Here is a 21,786-nt window from a genome sequence, read left to right as displayed (position 1 = left end):
CACAGAATCATAGAAAAAAAGGGAATTTTGCACACAGGATTTTTAAATTCTCATGGTTCTAACTTCTACTAAAATGCTTTCTTTAAAGTAAACAGTAAAATTGAGCTGGCCTGTACTCAGTACAACCACAGTTTACAGTAAAGTTGGTAAAATCTTTGGTTGAAAGAAAGCATATACCTTACTTAAAAGCAAAGTTTTCAAATACAAATTTTAATTGCTTGATATTCTAGGTCTATATCTTCATCCTATATTCACTGACACATGACCATAGTGCACTCTTTTTTGTTCTGGTATTTCAAATCCCCCTGCTCTTTCAAGGAACAAAGTCATCACCTGCCAGCTAAGGAGCAACCAGTGTATTTTGAAAAGGGAGAAGTAAAATTAGGCTGTTGGGAAGAGGAGATGTATTTCAGCAAACAAGTTATGTTTGCTGAGATATTCTGATATCACGCTTCTTTATGTCTTTACATTGGACCATTTCTTCAGACAAACAATATGTATTATGTGTGGCAGTTTGCTTTGGTTTTATTGTATGAAATTGACTGTAGAGAAAAGGTAAGTCTGTTTCTCTAGTATCGTCAAACCTAAAGATGTAGTTTTAATTTTTTCTTATATTCTCAGTGAAACATTTGTTTTCCAGAGCTTTGCTGTGATTAAATAATTAGTAAAGGCAATGCTTTTCAAAACAATTTTTTATAAAATTGATCCAAATGGAATATATAAGATGTGATTAGGTATCACTGCAGAAAAGCATCTTTGAAAATGTGGCACACTTCATTAATCCTAACATGCAGTGTTTTCATAAAGTCATTTGACACGTTTTGATGGAGTATTTATTCTTTCAGAAAACTGGATTTTTTCTAATCTATACAATGGGTTATTTGGACAAAATTTTATTTATGAAAATATTGAAAGAGAAGAATTTTTATCTATATTGACTTTCCAAGATGGGAAAATAATTAATTCTTCATTCTGAAAGAATTCTTCCATTCAAATTTTTTCATAAAGTAATACAAAAAGATGAAACTTCAATTGAGAAGGAAATCCAAACTGTAGAGAAACAGGATTTTCATAGCACAAAGTAGACTGATTGCAAAAAGCCCTTTATCAAAACTTTCTTTTTTTTTTCAATTAATTGAGATTAAAACAAATTCTACAACAATTGATTTTCCAACAAAATAGGAATAATGGTTTCTGAATACCTAAATCCAATATAAAATGCAAAAATATAACTCACTAAGGCAAACTTTTTGTTGAGGATCATCTGCTCCACCAGTGATGACTCATTGTGGAACAGATGAGGTTGCATGTGACTCCACATATGGGGAAACCACCAAAACTCATCCACAGATCTCAACAGCAGGTCATCACCTTCATCTTCCTCCTCAGTGCCTGCAAAAAAAACCCCCAAAACCCCAAAAAACCTCTGAAGTAAAGTCTCTACTTTTATTATATTCTTACAAATGTTTGAAAATATAAGAAAGAAATCAGCATAATAAAATGTGACCATTTAAAGTACTGAGGACTTTAAATGTTTCCAAGTACACATTACTTTTCCTGAAGTCATAGTCAAGTAAAAGACCGAAAGCTCCATTTTCATGGCATCTTGAATGCATGGTACAACACTGTCCTCACATGCTCTATCAGTAACATCAGTAGCTTAAGGGACGGAATCAGATAAATTGTACACAAGATAGTTTAATACAGAGTATAAATGAAAACGTTGAGAACTCTTTTCTAGTATTCCTTATTCAAACTAAATTCACTCCCCAATCAAACTTCTTTTCCTTTCGTTACCTATGATACGTGGAAGTATTTTTTCCAGCAGCCTTTTCAAAATATTATGCGTAATACAATCATTTTCTCTTCCCCGCTAATTCTTACCTTTCTGATCATGGCCTATTCAGGAATTCCTAGAAATCTGCATATTTTTTTTAAATTATTTTTTTTAAATTTTTTTTTTTTAAAGAGATTTAAAGAGTGGCTGCAGCTCAACTAGGTATTTCTCAGACCCCAGGCCTGCCTTTTCAGATGCTCTCCTGCCTGTTCCTAAGGCTGCGGTGTGTGGAACAGGCCCTGCAGCCATTTTGAATTGCAGCGCTGATGAAGAGGAATCACTCAGGCAGCAGCGTACGGCCTTGCTGTTCTCTCACGCTTCTCGTGCTGCAGTTCCAGCAGTAAATAAGCCAGTGGTGGGGCCTGTCCTCCAACCCTGAGACCGGCTGGCCGCTTTGACACTCAGAACTCCTCCCAGCCTGCGAGAGAAGCAGCTGCACCCCAGCTACCCACTGGGACGGGCCCCTGCCTCTGCTCCCCTGGGTGCAGGCAGTTGGGGGCTGGCGGGACCCCGAGCACTCCATTTGGTAATCCAAGGGCAATGACAACCCGCTCTCAGTGCTCGGGCCCGTGCCTCGGCTCTGTATAACCTACTCACAGAGATTCGGCCTGGGTATCTGACAGCACCTCAAGGATGGGAAGTGTCAGGGTCTAATCAGCTGGCAGATCAGGACACCCCTTCCATCCCCAAGCCCAGACATTCATCCTAGTCCCAGTGCACTTTTAATGACAAAGTCCTGTCAAAGGCAGCCAAATTTGAATAACCCCTTAATGGGCTGCCATATAAGGACTCCATGAACTGAACTTTGACAACCTATAGCTTAACACACCTTCGCAGTGTGCCTGCTTCCTGCTTTACTGATGGTTCCTACTCCCGCCAACAATCAACACAACTTGACAAATCCTTTCTCCCCCTCAGCATTTTGCAAAATCTGTTCTTTTTCAGTCTTTTAGCCAAATGTTCAGCTCTGATGCTTTCTGCATCCGTATGGCCATACTCTCACTAACCCTATATGCCTTTTGCTTTTTCCTCTTTCTCTCAGTAAACCTTGTCTGACATACCTTTGCTGTTGTGATTTTATTCCTCATTACCTCTGAGGGAACTACGGCAGTGAATGAAAAATGCAGGCAGACATACGTAATGATGTGTCAATATTTGTAGGATCATTTAAATTTCCGGACTCCATGCGAGTCCGTGGGGCCCTGTGTGATGTTCACACGCTATCAAAGAAAGTGACAGGAGTGCCTAAAGGCCAGATAGCCAGATCAGGGAGAAGAAAGCATATCAAGAAAGGAAGAAAGCCACAGCAAGGGATGGGCTCTAACAGAGACAGGCTCAAGTCATTCATTTTACAGCCAGTAGCTGGGTCAGTTTGTGCTACAAACATGCAATACCTTTGTCAAATCCTACTTGGCCAAAACCAGGAAACCCATGTGAGTGTTCCCTCCAAAGCATCTGAACTATCAACTGCGGTAAAAGAAGTGGTTGGGAAAGTACCTCTGCCTTCTGAGACACTGGTGACAAACTTGACAGTCAGGACTGTGTTGCAGGGCCATTTTAGGCAAAAGAAAGGGAAGGAAGGGATGGGAAGGGATGGAGCAACTGATGTCCTGAATGTGAAAAAGTTAAGGCATCTCTAGTCTCTCTGAATTGTGCAGGTGACACCTGGGTTGCAGGGGTGAAACCTGGACATTTACCAAGTCTAGCTGAAGTCTGCTGAGCCCAAGAGACCTGTGGAGGAACTGCGCAGCTCCAGCTGCTTTCTTCTCCAGCTATTCAGCTCTAAATAACAACCTTCTTTCCCTGCCTCTTCTCTTCTTAGTATGACAAATAATACTGAACAAAGTGTACAACTGAGCACAAGAAGCGTTATGCTCAGCCCTCTGCTATGTAACATGCACAGCAGTCGAGCATATTCAAGCTCTGTATATCTTTCTGTGGTTTTCAATAAATCTGGTTTTGGTTCCTAGTCTTAGCTAACATATCGCTTCACTTCCCTCTTTTCATATTGATATCCTTCAGCTGTGACATTATCTTTTGTTGTCTTTTGCCTCTCTCTTCCAGGCCCTAATGTTGTCCTATTTTGCATGCATGTTTTTTTCTTTCTGTTTGACAATAGAGAGCGGCTTTTCTTCTATATCACATCCTATTTAATACCTTTTCTTTTATTTCTCCTCTACGGTGGTTTAAGTATAATATTATTTTAATGGGTAATATACATTGCTATATTCTACAGTAGAGATTAAACTATCCAAAAGCATAAACTGTGGTAGCTCAACAGATCCCTCAGTGAAGGCAATAGAAAATTGCATTTGATCGGTGGAATTTACCACTCAACAACAGGTTGAAAGGAACTGAATTTTAATAAAAGGGGAGGAAGAATTCAATCTGTTCTACATTGGCACCTAATGCAGGCACTGCAGCTTACTAGAATTACAGGTGCCTCATTCCGAGATGTTCCAGCCTACCTAAAATTACCACCTAAATTCTGTGTGCTCAGGAAATGGATGCAGAGAAAAATCCAGTTCACCTATTCTACGTGCCTCCCTCTCCCCATTTCCTGGAAGAGTTTCTATAGTGAGCATCTGAGCTAGCTCAAATTGAATGAAATTATAAAGCAACAGTAGGAGTTTATTAACATATATTTATAAGGTGTTTATTCCACCCTCAGGATTGATTTTACTGTTATCCAATGACACATATGTAACACATATAACCATAACCCCAAGCTTGGACTGCTGCTTGCAAGGTCTCCTCCTGGCCCTATGACTGCCATTTCTGCATGTCCCAGTTCGCAGGAGGAGGAGGAACATTCCTCTTTTTCAGGATACTTAATAGTGTGACAGTACACTTTCCTGAAGGGCTTAGTCTTTCTCTTAGAAACTACAGCCTGGCTCCCCTACTTCCACATCACTACTCTACTTACGAGACCATGATGCACATCCTTCCCCCCCCCTCCTTTTTTTAAATAAAAATGTTGCTGCAAAGAGGTGTTTACAGACTCTACCTACGTGGTTATTTCCAGACAGACTACGGCACTAACAAAAGGTTAATCCAGTATAATAACTTTAAGAGAAAAATTTGATTCGGTGAATCACACAAAATGTATGTCCCAAAGCAACCTGGAAGAAAAAACAATTTGATTTTTTTAGTCATCCTGCTATGAAGGAAACTCTTCTCTCTACTCAGACCCTTAGTCTCCATCATTCCTACTTTCCTCATACTACAAAAAACACCATCAAAATGAAAGTGATTTTAGTATTTCATTCTTACCTGTGTGATAAAATTTCCCTGAAAATCCCAGGTTGAAAGTAAAATTTGTAATCTGAGCTCTCAAAAGATTCTGAGTGTCAAGCAGGGCCTGAAAAAAAAACAACCCACCATAAAAACATATCTGTAGAAAACGCACCTGGCACAGAAATTTAATATAACAATATAAATTTTTTTATGGGTAAATGTCTTTTCAATTGATTTTGCTATTTAAAAACAGCTCTTTATATATGACAAAGAAGTAACAGATATTTTCATCACCATTTAAAGATTAAAGACAGCATGCAAACTCCATTGTTTTCCTCATAAAGATGACCAGCTATCAAATACTGTTTTACTCCCTGAATCATGAGATAGGAAAACAAAGGCACACACCAGAGAAAACATCTTCCACTGATTACTCAGGAAACTTGGGACACAGCTAGGAATGAAATTTGGATCTCTTGTGCCCCCAACCACTGCTCCATTCACCAGGGTGAACAGCATCTATTAGAATTATGTTTCTCTAGATCAGGTCAAGTACGTACACAGCATTTTAGTCATGTTTCAAAATTACTGGCAATCAAAAAAAAAAAATCCAGAATGACAGAAAGAAGCTAGATGAAGCCTATTCCACATCAAAGAACTTAATCCTAAACTCCCCCAAATTCTGACTCATTTCTCAGACAGTTAGCACACTGGCTGTCAGCATACATGTACTTGCACTAAATTAGTACCAATAAAAAACCAGCATGCAGGAAGAAAGGGGAAAGCTATTATTCATCAGATACAGCTTCACTCGTTGATTTCAGTATGCTGCTCTTGACTTGTAACTCCCAAGATTTACATATTACTTTCAGGAGTTATCTCCCAAACTCTTACACCCTGCTGTTCACTCTTTCAGTTTTCCAGGTGTAACAAAGAAACCTAGCTTCCCAAAGCAAAATAAAACTTTGCAAAACAAGAACAGAAGAGCAAAAAGCCTCCTCCAAAATGAGACTCGGAGTGCACATTCCTCCAAATAGCCTGTCTTCAACTGAGCACTCTATAGTTGATAATTCATGAACACATTGGACTCTGGAGATCTGTGACCCTGTACACAGCACATCAGAAGTGTATGGCCAGCTACAGCATGCGCGTGCACACACACACACACACACTTGGAGACAGGCACTCATGCAGTACCTTTGAAAGAAAAGAAAATATTTATATGTTTAAGGTCATCAAAGAGTTTTCAAAGTCAACATACATTATAACACAATGATTTTAATAAAGTGATTAAAAGCATTACTATAGTCAGAAATTAGTAACTCTAACCATGTTATGAAACAGGGATGTATTGAAAAGCACAAAAAGATTAAAATCACTTGAGATTTTCAAAGGTTTAAATGTCTAGTAGGCTCCCCACTCTTGAAATTCAATGCCAATTTGGTGCCCTGAAAAATGAGACAGTTTCTTTGGACATTATACAAATAATTTGTCCACAATTATTTTTTTCACTCGGAATGCCAATGACAACAGAAAGTTAACATGGAAGTCAAGTCCAGCTTTAGATATAGGCATTGCATAGTCAAGTTACAGTTCCTTAAAATATGAGCCATTTTACAAATGGAAGTGACATCCACCTTATTCGAGAAACTTTTGGGCTATTCTTCAGGTCTTTTCCAGGGCTCATCTACGTCATTCTAATGAAAGTATGATCTCCACCTGCAAACTCTGTCAAGCCTGCTTTCTTACACTATCATACCCACAACATTACAGTGACAAAATCCAGTGAAAAGGTGACAATAGCAGGGGTTCCCCTGTGCACCAACCTGATGAGAGGCCCAAGGCAGCAGGCCCAGCGGAGCTCCCGTTCCCAGCAAGAGGTGACCACACACCACAGCTAGCGCATCTGCCTGTGCCCTGTGCTCACCTTTCCTGACACTCCCTTTCCAGAGCCAAGCATTTTCATCTGGCCCCATTGAGAGATCACAGCACTGGTCAAAGCGAGAACACAGCCGCTCTCCAGTCCTCTACTGTGCTGCATCTCAGGCCTCACCAAGGTTGTAGCTCTGGCTGGCTCAGGGAAGCTGGTACTTGAGGGAGCTGATCTGCAGCAACAGGAGAGACAGTCATTTGTCCCTATCCTGGGGCGCTGCAAATTTGAGTTTTGCTGACATGGCCGACAAAACATGAGTGGTTTCAATTCTGAGTCATCAGTAGTACTTGCCTTGTTCACCACTTCAGTGGACCAGAACATTATGCCTAAGCATATTCATTAAATATATATTAATCTCAAAACTAAATCTGTGAAAGAACCATCACTTTTCTGCCTCCTATTTCTTAAGGTCCTCTCAGATCTGGAAGTAACTCACATCGGTCTTCTTCAGCAGTGTAACTCCAGCAACAACAGCATAGGCAGTTTCAAAGAACAGTAAGTACTAGTAAGGTAAAGATCATCTTCTCTCACTTGGAAAGCCTAAAAAATGTCCTGTGAACAAGGGACTTTCTAAAGGAATGAGTAAAATGAAACACAGAAGGGAGATAATTGAAAACAAGCTCAAGACTTCTGAAGTGGAATATTAAGAGAAAAAACTTGCAACACTGTAACGAGGGCTTTTGCACAGGCTGAGTGCAAAGATCACTGAGGAGACCTTATTCTAACAAAAGATAGCAAATCTGCAGAGGATTTATTATGAAAACCATCCTTGAGCTGCTGGGAACCTATTCAATGAAATAATTTTATCTTTGCACAGTTAAAAATGTAGGAGGGAAATAATATGGCTATACACTTCTTATGTTAACGGTACATACTGTCAAATGAAAGAGTTCCTGAGTCCAGCCTGACAGCAAGGTGGCATGAATGGGCTGCACAGTTCTTTCCCTCCAAATTAAGTTGAGAACTGCAAGCATTTTTTGAACTAAAGCTCTTATCCTGTATCTTTCTAACAGCTTCTCAGCTTGTCAGCTCCAGTCTAGTCTCAGCATGATGGAAAAACAGAATGGGAAAAACAAAGAGCAGCTGGGAACGCCAGAGAAACACGACCTGGAAGGAGACCTTTGCTGCACCTCCCTGGCACGCTGCAGCTACAGGGCTGACAGAAGAGTCGCAAACGCAGGCTTTCAAACGGCAGGAGGGAGAAGGGTAGCAAAAAGCCTATGACACTTCTGTGGTAACGCAACGTAAGAGTTTGCTTCTTCACCAGGATTTAATTTTGCTAGTGCAGTTACCACCTTCTTGCCTCAATGATTGCCTTGTGGCTGCATTTTTTTAGGCCAGCAGTCACCGTAAGACGTTCCAGATAACACTCAAATAACACGAAACTCTAAAGGAAATCTATAGTTCACCTTCTACAGAACAAACTTTGAAAGTGATGCTGTTGGTTTTTTGGCCACGTTACTCATTAAAGTCAGTGGGAGATCTTCTGCCAAAGCCTTGTGGTGTTCAAAATGTATCAGCTAATACCAACGGTGTACCAGCTCACCTGCTCTGCCTGCTCTATCTGCAAAGAGGAGGGCACAGACCTGCTGTGAACCACTTTTTGTACAGACAAGCTGAGATAACATTTGAGTTGTCATGCCTATGATTATTTTCTGGGTGACTTGACATTTTACTCAGCTTTCAGGTTCTAAAAACAAAATGTTAAAACTCATGAAAAATATATAGGAGCAGATGGCAGGGCCTATTACTGTGAGTTTCTATCAGAAAGACAGAAAGAGAGAAAAGTAGGGGGACAAAAAGCCTGAAATTTCATTTCTAAATGCTGGTGTATATGTTGAAGGTAAGCTGGTGATATTTTCTGTATATTTTATGATTGGTTTATGAATAGCTCCTCTGGGTATCTGTATGAGATGTTATATAAATACACTAGTACTGAAGGTTTTTTAAAAAACCTAATTTTTAAAATATTTTAAAAACTGCTTAGTGAAGCTTTCATATGTTTATAAATAATTATTTAGTACATATGTTATACTTCCACTGGTACTATAAGGAAAATAAATTGCTGGCTATATAATCACTTTCATGTACATAGCTACAATGGAATACTTTCTTTTCAACTTTTCCTAAGCTCACATACTAAGTTTAGGAAATTCCTTCTGCCAGAAATCAAATGTGAGAATTCAGTGTATGATGAAAGACCCCCTTCTTCAGCAACAGTCCAAAATAATCTCAGAAAAAGGCCCTGTTACAACCCAAGCCATAGACAAAAGTTATCCCGACAGCAAAACAACAGAGTTCTTTCAATCCTTGCATCTGACAAGTTTATAGTATAATGAAAGGAACATAAAAAATCATGTATGTTGTGAATAAAGCCAGATTCTCAGATGATTAATCAGCATCACCCCATTTAAGTTATTTCTATTTCATTTCTGATGAAACATCTCAGCAAATGGAAGCTGCTGTAATTGCAAATGGGATCTCGACTGGCTGGGAATTTAGGAGAAAATGGACTCTGAGAACACAAGTGAAACAGAAGAAAACAAAATAATTGTTCTTTAATTGAAATATTCATGCAACGGAGATGTATGAGAAGTCCTGCCTTTGTATAGATGGCCTCCTCCTTTCCCGACAACTATAATGTTTAGCTTTTTTAATCACTTTTCTTTCAGAAATACCAGCTTTGTTTGCAAAGGAAACAGTTTTATTTAATTTTTCTCATGTTATAGATAGGACAAACAGAGGTACAGACAGGTGATATGGGCTGTCAAAAGTTCTTGCTCAAGTAAATCAGCAGTAAAGCCAAGGATAAAACTCATGCCAAACTTGCTTCCCATTTCCATAGCCAGGAAACTACCCTGCCTCCTGTCCTCAAATATCCCTTTACATGATTTCACTTTATAGTCTGTCACGGAGAAGTCATAAGTGTCAACTTGTCTTCAATAAACAGACAGTAGTAATTTCTTCAGCATCAACAAAAATACTCAGACCCAAACATCTTGGCTGATCAAACAAATAAATCAAGAATGCTTTATTGAACTCTGCTTCACCAAAAAGAAACTATGACTAGTTTCTGTAGTCATACCAACATATTTATGACTATTTTCCTACTCAAAAGCTGCTAAAGAACTTAGCTACTTGAAAAGCAAAATTGTTAAAAAGACTGTTAATTTTACTTATAATCCCATGGATTTTAACTAAATTGGCAAGCAGATAGACATAGCCTCACAATGCTGCAGTGTTAATATCTTAAACTTCAAATCAGTACATACTTTCATGTCGGTAACAAAAGCAAGAAAGGTCAGCTTCATAGTTTTTCAAAAAGCCTATCTCCTCCCCCTTTTTTTGGGAAGCAGATCTCATCTCTCAACACTTGCTTTACTATTTCGTGTCTAACAATACTATCAAAGGAGCCATTAAATTAGGAATTACTTTTCTTTTGAGGAAAACTTCTAATGCTGTACTAGGTCTTTAATGAAGACAAGGACCTTCTGAAAAGGTAAATCAAATTAATAGAAAGTGTAAAGTGAAAGCACAGGAGTTAAGCACACGAAGCCCCTTTATGGTAGCTCTTATGCAGAAGTAGCTTGAATTTTCTATACCATATTACCTCTTTAGTTTAACCCCTGCAAGAGAGGGAAGAAACAGAACTAAAGCCCTTTTAACTTGAGTGGAGTTCTTCACATAGAGGTTTAATGAGCTGTAACTGATATGATGTCCTTTTACTTTGCACTTTTTGTGACATCATTTTGCCCTTCCTGAGTGTGTTCATGCTCTGAGAAAAAGAATCCTGCAGCTGAAGCTGCCTGCACAGGTATATGCACACCACCTGCCTCCCTCAAACTTTCCTTTCTGCAGAACCTGACCTTTTCTAAAGTTTCTACCCACATTGCAAATTCTCTTGTTTATGGGGGGGGGGGGAGAAAAGAGAAAAAAAAAAAAGAGGGTTGGAGAGGAAATGGAAAAGAGAATTGAACAAAACACACATGTGACTGAAGTTTGCATTTATTATGCATAGAGGTATTATGATTTTTAAAGCATTGTGCTTCTCTGTAGAGTTCAACAATCAGTATTTCAAATTTCCCAGATATATTTTGAGATTGTGCTTTATCATGTTTTATGTATCAGTCCCTAAACTTAGAGGCCCTAGCAAAGTCCAACATTAGAGGCAATACGTGGCACGGTGTGGCACAGAACAGAGGCCAGGCTAACAAGCTGTGCCTGATGATCAGTCCCAGGTTTGTCCTGGCACTGCTGAGGCTGATGGCAGAAAAGAGAGGAGGGGGAACATGCTGCCTAGGGAAGGGAGAGTTGAGGGGGAGGGAGCAGTGGGGATCCACAAGAAATGTTGTAGCAGCAGTGGGACCTGAAAGTGAGAAACGCTGAGATCGTGATGGCAGCCACTCAAGAAACTGTGGCAGCAGTCAGGGCTGGGAAGGCAGTGGGCAAGAATGTGGAGTGTTTGGAGACAGTGAGAGGCAGCATGGCAAGATGAAACAGAGGATAGCCTCAATGAAGTTCCATCCCAAATGGCTGGGAATCATTATTTTATTAGACAGACTATTTTGCTTCTGAGGAAAAATGTTTCCCTCATTATGAATTATGTATTTTGGAACATCATTAAAATTCAATGTCTATTCTTTCTGGATTTCCAAGATTAGCATTTTGACACCCATTACCATAAACATTTAATCTATGCAGGAGAAGGAATAATTGCTTTGGGTATACCGGGTGTATCTGAAAAAAACAGTTTGAATATCCTTCAGACAAAAGAAGAATGCTTACATTTTCTTTGACTGTGCACTCACTTAACAGAGCTGACACTACAGAGAGGGCAAGAGAAGAAAACAAAGAAAATCTTCAGCTTTTTCTGCAAAGTGTTTAGCTGGCAGAGAGCATAAATTATAAATAGACCCTAATCTATGTAAGTGGGGAAAGGACACTGCTCTACAGTTTGGTGGAAGCAAGGTGTCCAAGAGGACACAATCCAGCAAAAATAGAAAGACTGATGAAACAGGGATGGAAAAGCTAAACTGCGGACAATATATATGTTCAAGTTTATAAAATATCAGATTCCATGTGAGCTGAAGACAACTATTCCTGCTACTTTGTACAACAAAATTAAGAGGGGGCAGGGGAGGAACCTGCTTATTAAGATACAGTACCTTCAAGAAACAAATTATTCTTTCAATTAAAAACATGGATTTTGATAAGTCTACCAAATCCTTCAAAAGATGTAACATTTCAGAAGTATCACATGTCAGCAGGATGCCTATTTACAGAGAGCCACGTAACACAGTAGAATTTAAAACAGAAAATGTGTGCAAAAATTCCTTGGAGATGAAACGAAGTACCTGGTTTCAGTTACGTGTCATTTACTGATGTCTAGATTCTACCTGCAGCAATTGTGTTTTTAAATTATCAAACAGGGAAGCCTTGGAGCCCAAGTCTTTAATGTGCAGGACAGGCAAAGCTCCCATTGATTGCTTGGGTTAATTTGGACTGTTTGCCAGATCCATCGTCCTCAGTATCTTACCTGACTTCCTACAATATTAAGGCCCATACTCACTATTTCGATAACCACCATTAACTGGGGAACCCAGCTTCTCTTCAAAGTGTCAGTAAGATGAGACATCAGGCTGGAGCCCAACTATATGCACCTTAGTTTTTCAGTGTCCAATATAAGACACACTGGACCTGATTTTCAAAAAATTCAGGAGCCACAACTTTATTTTATGTGCACAGATGCTGTAACGAGGTATCTGAATTTGAGGTCCACTAAAGGATACTAAAAATGTAAGCAGCCACTTTGGAAACAGTTGTCTCGGATGATTTCAAGCAGAAGTTTTTTCATTAGAACACACTGTTATAATGTTACTAAGTCTTCCTTTGGAGTTTTTTTTATATTGCATACAATAGTGATCTTGATGATGGTCCAATTATACACTATCAAGTAATTAGGCTCTTTCATCTAGGTAAATCATTTGTACAACCAAGAGTTTTAAGAAATATTTCTAACTTCCTTCACCAGCTTCTCACTTCTTGGAGGCTGAGATAGCAGCTAATGAGAATAAGCAATTATGGCAAGGCAAGTTGAAGGTTTTAAATGCTTGGTGCCAATACTATTTAATAAAGTAATTAGGATGCTGTTTTTCAGGATTCTATATGAAATTCTGCATTATTAGCTCTCAATTAAACTGTACTTTGATGAAAGAGGTTACAATTACTAAAAAGCTAAACGATCTCGTTATTCTGCAGTCAACAAATAAAATCCCGCATTTCTTTTAATTAAAGGTCAAAAAAAAACCCCAGGCCAATTGAAATAGAACTAATAAACACCCTACTGCTGCATATGATATTTTTCCCTGGATTTTGGTCAGACAGGATTCAGTAAAAAACTCATTGGCCTCACGCTTTATCTGCTTATGAAACACCAAGTATAAAGAGGTAATGCACTTAAAATCTCTTCATATTTATCCAGTTAAGTTCTTGCAATCTGGTGATTGTTGATCACCCAGTACAGTGGGAAACTGAGGTTTGTTAGCCACAACGCGAGCATTCAGGTAGCTGTATTGGAAAGTCACCCACACACACACGCGCAGCTGCCTCAGCTCCGAGCATGACAGGCCATCTCTCAGGGTGACGGAGTAGTTGAGATCCTGTTCCAGTTCACTTCTGGGCCACTTCACTGTGCCTGCTTAGTCTGGCTTGTCTCCATTGCATCCCATCAGCAGTAGATAAATTGTCAGGGTTGTTCACTGATTCATGTAGACGCTTGTCTAGCTACTAGTAAATGTTAGGCCTCAAAAAACTCAGGTTCAAACAATAACCTCAGATGCAAAGCAGTTATACTCCTACACACCCTCATTAGACAACCCACACTTTTAAAGCTTCAGCTCTTGTCTGGTAGGATGCACAATATTTTGTCATAGAAGTTAAAACAATGGCATGGCTATTCAGTCTAACAGCATGTATATTTTATAGTCGTCCAGCTCGGAAAGAACAGAGGTATTATCCAAGCTCCTAGTACCACATTCATTATCAACAGCACATTTGCTTCTTATTTAATGCTTCCTCACATGCCAGCTCCAGCTTTAGCTTTCACTACAGCCAACAGGCACAGCAAGCAGAGTTTGGCTGGAGGACAAGGGCTACTCTCCAAGGAAGACAGTCCTCCGCTGCACAGGCTGGCCGTGAGCTTCTGCTGCAGCAAAGCCTGTGCTCCTTTACCCACCGCACACTGCCTGGCTCTGCTGCTTAGGGCCCTTTTACCCCGCTGTTGGCAACATGTGGCTCTCTACAGCCACTGAATGCTGAAAACATCTAGAAGGTTCAACACTGGAAGAATTTTTAGGCCTATTCTCTCCGCAGCAGAGACCACAGTGACCTTACCTGAATGCGCAGGAAGCTGCAGCTGGGTCACTACATCTGCTCCACTCTGATGAGTTTGTCAGTGGCTACATTACTCTGTCCAAAATGCCAATGTTTTTAGAGATGCAATTTAGATTTCAGGTCTACCTTTACTCCTATGGCTTGCATACAAAACAAGAAATTTGTTCCATAAAACCTAGTCTCCTGTAGATTCGTTTCCCAAATTGCTATTCCCACAATGCAGTAGCCGGCACTCCCTTCCACACCGCTGCCTAGGACCTACCCTCCCCATTAGGTCTCCAAAGCACCTCCTTCCCTTCCCACTCTGCCCCACACACCCTGTCTAGATGAAAAAGGGACAGTACGTGCTATCACTAGCTCCAAGACATGGCACATGGATTAGCCAGGGGCAGGTCAAAGTGGAGGATAAATGCAGAACTCACTCTGAAACCTCTGCTTCAGCGCAGGCACTGCTTTGCGTACACGCCTTACCCTACGCTGAACTCCAGGATGTCAGCAGCAATTTAACTGTCTTTGAGAACTACCCGTATCTGTCACACTGGACCGAAACTGGCCCACACGTTCAAACGTCATTAGATTGATCACAGAATCATGGAATGGTTTGGGTTGGAAGCAACCTTCAAAGATCATCTAGTCCAACCCCCTGTCATGGGCAGCAGCATCTTGCACTAGATCAGGTTGCTCAAAGCCCTCTCCAACCTGACCTTGAACACTTCCAGGGATAGGGCATCCACGACTTCTCTGGGCAGCCTGTGCCAGTGTCTCACCACCCTCAGCGTAAAAGATTCCTTCCTTATGTCTAACCTAAATCTACCCCCTTTCGGTTCAATTGCTGGACTGACAAAGGCAAACAGGGACATTAAAAATACCCGATTTCTTTAGGAAATGAAAATAAAAATGGTGTGTCAGTGTTGTATACATCAAACTCCAACAGTCTGTGAATATGACCTTTTGAGAAAACTTCAGTCTTACTTTTCTTCTTCAATGTCAGTATTCTCTGGATCTCAATGCCTGAGCCTGGATAAACTAAGACTTACCTGTCCCTGTAAGCCCTGAAGCCTACGCTTCCTGCTTAGCAGAATTTCAAATAAACAAGATTTCAAAGTTTTGTCTACATCATTATATAGATGATCACAGCTCAACAGTGGGTGGTATTTATCTATTTTTCTAGAGCACACAAAATTCAAAGCATTTAAGTTTTTACAATATTTTTCCAGCATTTAGAAAGCAATCACTGAGTAACAGTGGCTACAATTACAATATAAATCTGTTACATGATCACAGGAAAACTCAAGTCCACAGACCAAGGTAAAACAAGCTGCTATTTAGGTAACTTGAAAGAAATATTGGACACTACAAGCTATGTCTAAAATATTGGTACCAAAGAGAAACACTTTTGGGTTTCTTTACTTCTCAGTTTATACTTCTTTTCTCGCCTAGTAAGACTAAAGCATCTAGACAAGCACAATATTTGTGTTGCTGCTTAGTTTTACATATTAGAGGATAAATAAAGTGCAAATAAATGAAGACTCAAACACTCTAATTTATATAAAAACCACAACAGAGCCAGTTGCTCTCCCTGTTTAGTAAAGCACAACAGAGTTACCCCATCACTGGCATGTTAAATAAACTGACTGCTGCACGGGCTGGGCAACACACCAGTGACACAATCCATTTACAAATGTTTCTTAGTTTGGTTGTGGTTTTTTTTTTACTAATAGAGCCAAAAAGATTCCCATATTTCTCTTAATACCGTATCCAATTAAAAATATCTTTGTCCCTATGTTTGGGGTGAGCTGAGGCATACCAAAAGCTCTTTTTCCCTCTATGCTCCACCTTTTTTGATAGAAAAAACATCCTTTACCAAGAAGATTTTCGTATTCTCTCTGCCAGAAAGCTCCATGTCAGAAACAACTAGGAATTCAGTCTTCAGCTTGTTTACCAGCTAAGGGTTGCGTTTTTGTGGTTTTTGGTTTTTTTTTTTTTTTTTTTCTCTCTTTCTCTTTATGAGTAGTTCTAAAGTTGCTGAATGAAATTCCCCTGCTATATCACCATTGGTATCAACGAAATGACAGAAAAAGAGCAAGCAAGCAAGACAAGCTTGCATAAAGTAACAGATACAACTCTTTCTCAAGCCATATTTTTTTATGATTATATGTACTCAACACAGAAAAGACACAATAAGAACTTACTTCAAGTTAATAAAAATTTGGACGGTTTCATTGACTCCTACATAGTACCCAGTCTAAGGGATATATTTCAGCAGAAAAAAACACCCTAAGACTTCAGTGAAACACAGGACATTAATAAGAGAAACACAGGGGATGATTTCGTTAGAAGTGTTAATATATACCTTTCCTGGTTTTGCACGCATGTTTGCATTTCTAAAAGACAAGATTACAGAAACTAGATCTATGTAGACGAGTATCTCAGCTTGCAAATTCTACACTTGCAGATTCAGACCAACACACAGGAATCCAAATTGAGCTCTGCAGTTGATTACACTGTAAGAGATTGGGAATACATCTTAGTACAAATTCCCTGCCAATATTATACTCCTTTCAATAGCACACTTCATACCCTTTTGCCAAATCTAATTTTTAAAGACTTACATAATCCTTTTACTTCCTTTTGGATATTAGCCTCTAATCTGACACTTTTATTGGCTATTCAACCTACACTTAAATATATCTGTGCCTTACATTAAATATTTTTATCCATCCTCACTGTTTATACCCTGCAGACATCTGCAGCCTACTGCTTTCTGCTTTGGTCATCATTACTTACCAAATTCTTTAGCCTTTATTTTTTCATTTTTTGCTCTGACATTTCATGAGTATTCTGGTGTCTGTAAGTACCCTCTAAATATTTCTGATTAAGTGGTGCAGAACTGAGCACAATATCCTAGAAACCTCCTCAGTCAATAAGATGAAGTACTTTCCTGATGTAAAATGATATTTTCACAGTCAGCTTAAATTTCAAACCAGCTTACACTACAAATTCAGGTATATTTTAGTATTCATCTTGTTTTTAGGATATTTTCAGGATTACCATTTTCGACATTTCCATTACCGTTAGCAAAGGCAGTGAGAAAGGACAAGGTATGAGAAATGTTTTGCACCATAAAACAAACACTTCTTATATAAATGCAGAACTATTTTTCAGCCTTCTTTCCATTTCCACTAGAGTTCTATCAAAGGCAACTCTGAGTTATCTTTAGTCCAAGTTTGCTTTAAAATGGGAGCAAAGACACTTGGGTTATTCCCAGGAGTGCTAACACGGAAAGGGCAAGTGAATCAGAGCTTCATGTAGAGCTGTGTGGCTTATTAGCTCTACAAATATGCAACTGGTGTTCCCAGACCTAACCCGTTACCTCTGTACAGCATGGCAGGGCCTTTGTCACATGAATTTACTGACCTGGCTTGGAATGAATCCATGGAGCCTTACTCTGCACAGTCACTGACTTTTTATTTGTCATCTCCACTATTTGTATTTTCAAATGTATTGTAGCACAATTTTTTGCAATATAAAATGGTATTTAATTTATTATTTATTCCAGATATGGAACTACATTTTAAGGAGCAATACTAACTCATCTCCAGGACTGTAAAGTACCAGAAGGAATCTCCTAAAGAGTAAATATTTTTTTAAATTGGTCATAAGGTTTTTATGCTCTGTCAAACATAATTTTTAAATAGGGAGTAACACTTCTACCTTGTAGAAGTGTTGCAGTTCGCACAGAAAAAGAAACTGGAATTGGAAATAGATAGGACATTGTTATTCCATGAAGGATTAGATACACACTGGCAACCAGCTGCTTTTCTTTTACTTTGTTTTGTAAGAATAATCACCAAGAATCAGTCATGTAGTTGCGCTGACTTCTTCCAGACCAAACAGGTAAGAAGAAAGGACACTTTCCATGCAGCTGTATTGTAAAAGAGACTAATGAAATGAGTCCCACTTTTGACCCTCATTTTTCTCTTTTTGCCAGACTGTGCCTTCTTGGTGTGACTGAAGATCAGGAAGGAGATAGGCCCAATTTTGGTATCATGTTTTACAGTTAATTGCTTTGATTTCTAGATCTGTCTGCAGTGTGGTTTTAGTTGTTGTGAAAATTTTATTCAATTCCCTTAGTAGCAGGAACTGGATGGCTAACTTGTCATCTGAAAAAGCCCAGAGTAAATCTTGCAGCAGCCACCAGCACGCTGATGAATCCATACAGCTCTGTAGTAAACTGTAGTTGCATTATTATTATTTGTATTATCAAAGTGCTTTTTGAACAAAAAGCACAGAACAAAAAGAGCCTCTGACCAAGAGAACTTGCAATCTAAGGAATGAGAGGGACTGGCAAGATAGCTGAGGGACACACTGCCAGGAGGCTGGAAAGCGGTTTCAGCACGTAAGTCTTCTTAATTACGCCTCCAGGCCTGCTGCAGACAGAGATAGAATCCTGCCGCAGGTCTGGTGCATTAACTTCCTAACATCTACCCTCAGCAAGTGCCTTCTCTTAACTTCCTTCTTTTGCTCTCTCAACATTGTTACTCAGCTAACATCAATGGCCAGCTTTTAAAATACTAATCTTGAAACATTGAAAAAGCTTTTTCAGTGGAGACAAATTATCCAGTAGATTTGAACATCTTACAGTGCACGCTAAGGTTTCAATATGTCTTGACGCACATTGCACTTACTTCATAAATTTTGGAATGGCAGGTTTTGCTTTCATGGACAGATGGATCAACCCAAACAGAGCCGAGCTTAGGTTATGTTGATAATACTCAAAGTAAAGTGTGCAGAATCACATGCATTTTTATCTCATCCATGAAAATATTCATGTACATTCTTAAAGTATAAGTTTCTAAGTAGACAGAGGAAGACAGAAGTTGCTACATGGCTGTGAACCAAAAATGATCACTGAAGGCTGGCACACTGGGTGGACTTAAGTATTTGTGTGGATTTCTTTGGAAAAGAAGCCTTATGCTCAAGTGTAAAGATATCTCTGCATAATAAACTAAATCAAGGGAAAAAGCAGAAACGGTGTTACAAAGTATTCAGTTAGCCCACTTGATCTCAGGTGAGTGTAATCACTTAAGGTTGAAATAAAATAGCTCTTACATCACAAAACTCCATTAAGAACAGGAAGCAGAATACAACAGGCAGACACACCCTTGTTAAGAGAGTTCCATTAAGCCTAAGGGTAGCAAAGTATTCACCACTACAGAGAAACATGGGGAATTAAAAAATGAAAAAAAATCCTGTCATTTTCTGGAAAGATATAGCAGACTTCATCCATAATGCTCATCTACTTATTTGGGAAATCAACAGTGGATTCATAGAAGCCATGATTTCCTCACTTTGGTTCTATCATCAAGACAGACCAAGGACCAGGGAGTGTGTAACCAATAGTCAAATCTGGTGCTGGGGTGGAAGAGCTTGAAGCAAATCATTCTTACTGCCCTCAGAGATCTCCTGGGATTTACCATGCCAAGAAGCAGTTTCTACAGCCTCTTTGACAATAAAAAAAGCTGCAAACTGAGATGAATTTCTCTTCTCTTAGTTCCTTGCCACTGAATTCGTAATGGAGGGAGATGGCACAATGCTTGAAAAATCACTGTTTCAACATTTAGGTTTGCATGAGAGTGTATAGTGTCACAGCTTTTAAATTATAAAAAAAGAAAAACAAAACAAAATAAAACAAACCCCCAAATTCAGTTACCCCAGCATTGCAAAACTAAGCAGAAAAAAAATAAAAAATGATTATAAACAACTTCATGATTAGTGATCTGCCTTGTCCTTCTGAAATATCTTTTGTCTTAAAGCTCCAGAGGACTCCGCACTCAGCAGTTAAGTTTTTTAGCAGTCGACAAATACAAATGAGGGAGCATGGGGCAGCACCGCTCTCCTGACCCAAGCCTCCCATGCGAGACACTTCTGAAGTGCAGACTGTGCACGCTTGCAAAAGTGCAGAACTTCAACAGGATTCTTTTGGAATAGAAAATACTCAGCATCTTTTAGGCCCAGGTGTAAAAACATGTAGGAAAACAGATACGTAGAATATCATCCTCCTTAACACTAAAACTTACACTGCTTTGCTAAAGGCCTCAAAGCTGCAGCACATCAATACAGAGTTGTAAAAGTCTGTCTAGGACCTGATGACTCTCCTAGGTTCCATAGAGCTGAGGACTATCCAGCTGCTTTATTTTTCCAAAAATTGTTTGGTTTTGGTTTTTTTAAGAAAAACAACTCCAAAATACCATCTAACAAAACAAACAAGACAAGCCATGAATTTCAGCAAACATAGAACTAACGAAAATCACTGAACTAACAGGAACAAAGACCAAAAATTGGTTTCCTCTTAACAGACACAGCACTGAACTATAAGCTCCTCACACTTAAAACTGCTAACAGGAATCGAGTCTGTCCTAGAAAGAACATCCACTGGTCAGTCAATCAATGTTCACTTTCACATTTTCGATGTAGAACAAGATGGCTTAGATACACAGCATCCTTTTTACAGCTGCTGTGCCTCCGAAGCATTGTACAGATGAACGGAGTGGATAGTTGAGCCAGCAAGTAAGAATGGGTAAACGTAGTTACCGTTTTGGCACAAGCATGACTTCTTGTGTAGCTACAGAGGAGTATGGCAGCGCTGCTATTTGACATACACGCTCTCTTCACAGATTTCCTGCATGGGGCCATGCTCATCCCACAGCCCCAGGGAGCTAGCAGCGTTGTTTGTACAAACATTTCTGAACCTCAGCCCTTCCCACATACAAAACCTATATGCGTATCAACATAAAGCATAGACCAGGGGCATTTGAGCACACACAAAAAGGTAGCCTCCTCTCCATTTGCCTGGCAATCCGCAGAGATACCACATGGAACCTGGCTATTATTAGACACACCGTTACCATGCAAGGTTTTTGTCTTCACACACCATGCATAAGCTGTAAAATTAATTTTGGTGCCAAGATTACTCCATGGGGTTTGGTTGTATGTAGCTGTACACAGGTGCAGAACAGGAGAAGGAAGCACGTGTGGAATTCCCAGCATTGCCCTGGCAGTCCCAGAAGTGTTGCACCCAAGGCGGAGCCAGGTCTCCTGCGTCCCTGTCACCCTCCGCAGCCACTCTCCTTTGGTCGAGGACTTTCATCCAGCTTTCTGTTTCAAACATCAGTACATTTCTTTTAAGAACAAAAGCTGGGCCGTATTGAGCAGCAGTTGTATCAATCTTACTACATTAAAATTCACAGAAGTTGGTACATAAACCAAATTGCTTTTAGAAGTTAAATGTTAGGATGACTGACTGGTAAAGCATTCTATATGCTGACAGCAGCCCATCAAATAAATAAAACAATTTTTATAACTTGTTTTAAAGTTATATTTTAGT

General features: G+C 39.5%; 2 protein-coding genes across 3 annotated transcripts in view; one reads left to right on the top strand and one right to left on the bottom strand.

Moving 5' to 3' along the window:
* Positions 1–21,786, top strand: part of PRSS12 (serine protease 12) — a 759,839-nt gene that overhangs the window by 92,477 nt on the left and 645,576 nt on the right. The gene's annotated exons all lie outside the window — the stretch shown is intronic.
* Positions 1–21,786, bottom strand: part of LOC126044780 (bifunctional heparan sulfate N-deacetylase/N-sulfotransferase 3) — a 72,019-nt gene that overhangs the window by 34,544 nt on the left and 15,689 nt on the right. For both annotated transcript variants that reach the window (XM_049814960.1, XM_049814961.1), the window contains 2 exons: positions 5,111–5,198; positions 1,238–1,392 (listed from right to left, as the gene is read on the bottom strand). In XM_049814960.1, coding sequence (XP_049670917.1) covers positions 1,238–1,392; positions 5,111–5,198 — 243 coding nt within the window. The remainder of the gene's footprint in view (positions 1–1,237; positions 1,393–5,110; positions 5,199–21,786) is intronic.

The sequence above is a fragment of the Accipiter gentilis genome, chromosome 12 (genome assembly GCF_929443795.1).
Source record: "Accipiter gentilis chromosome 12, bAccGen1.1, whole genome shotgun sequence".
NCBI lineage: Eukaryota > Metazoa > Chordata > Aves > Accipitriformes > Accipitridae > Astur > Astur gentilis.
Note: the sequence above shows the minus strand (reverse complement) of the source record. Positions and strands in the feature narration are given on the sequence as shown.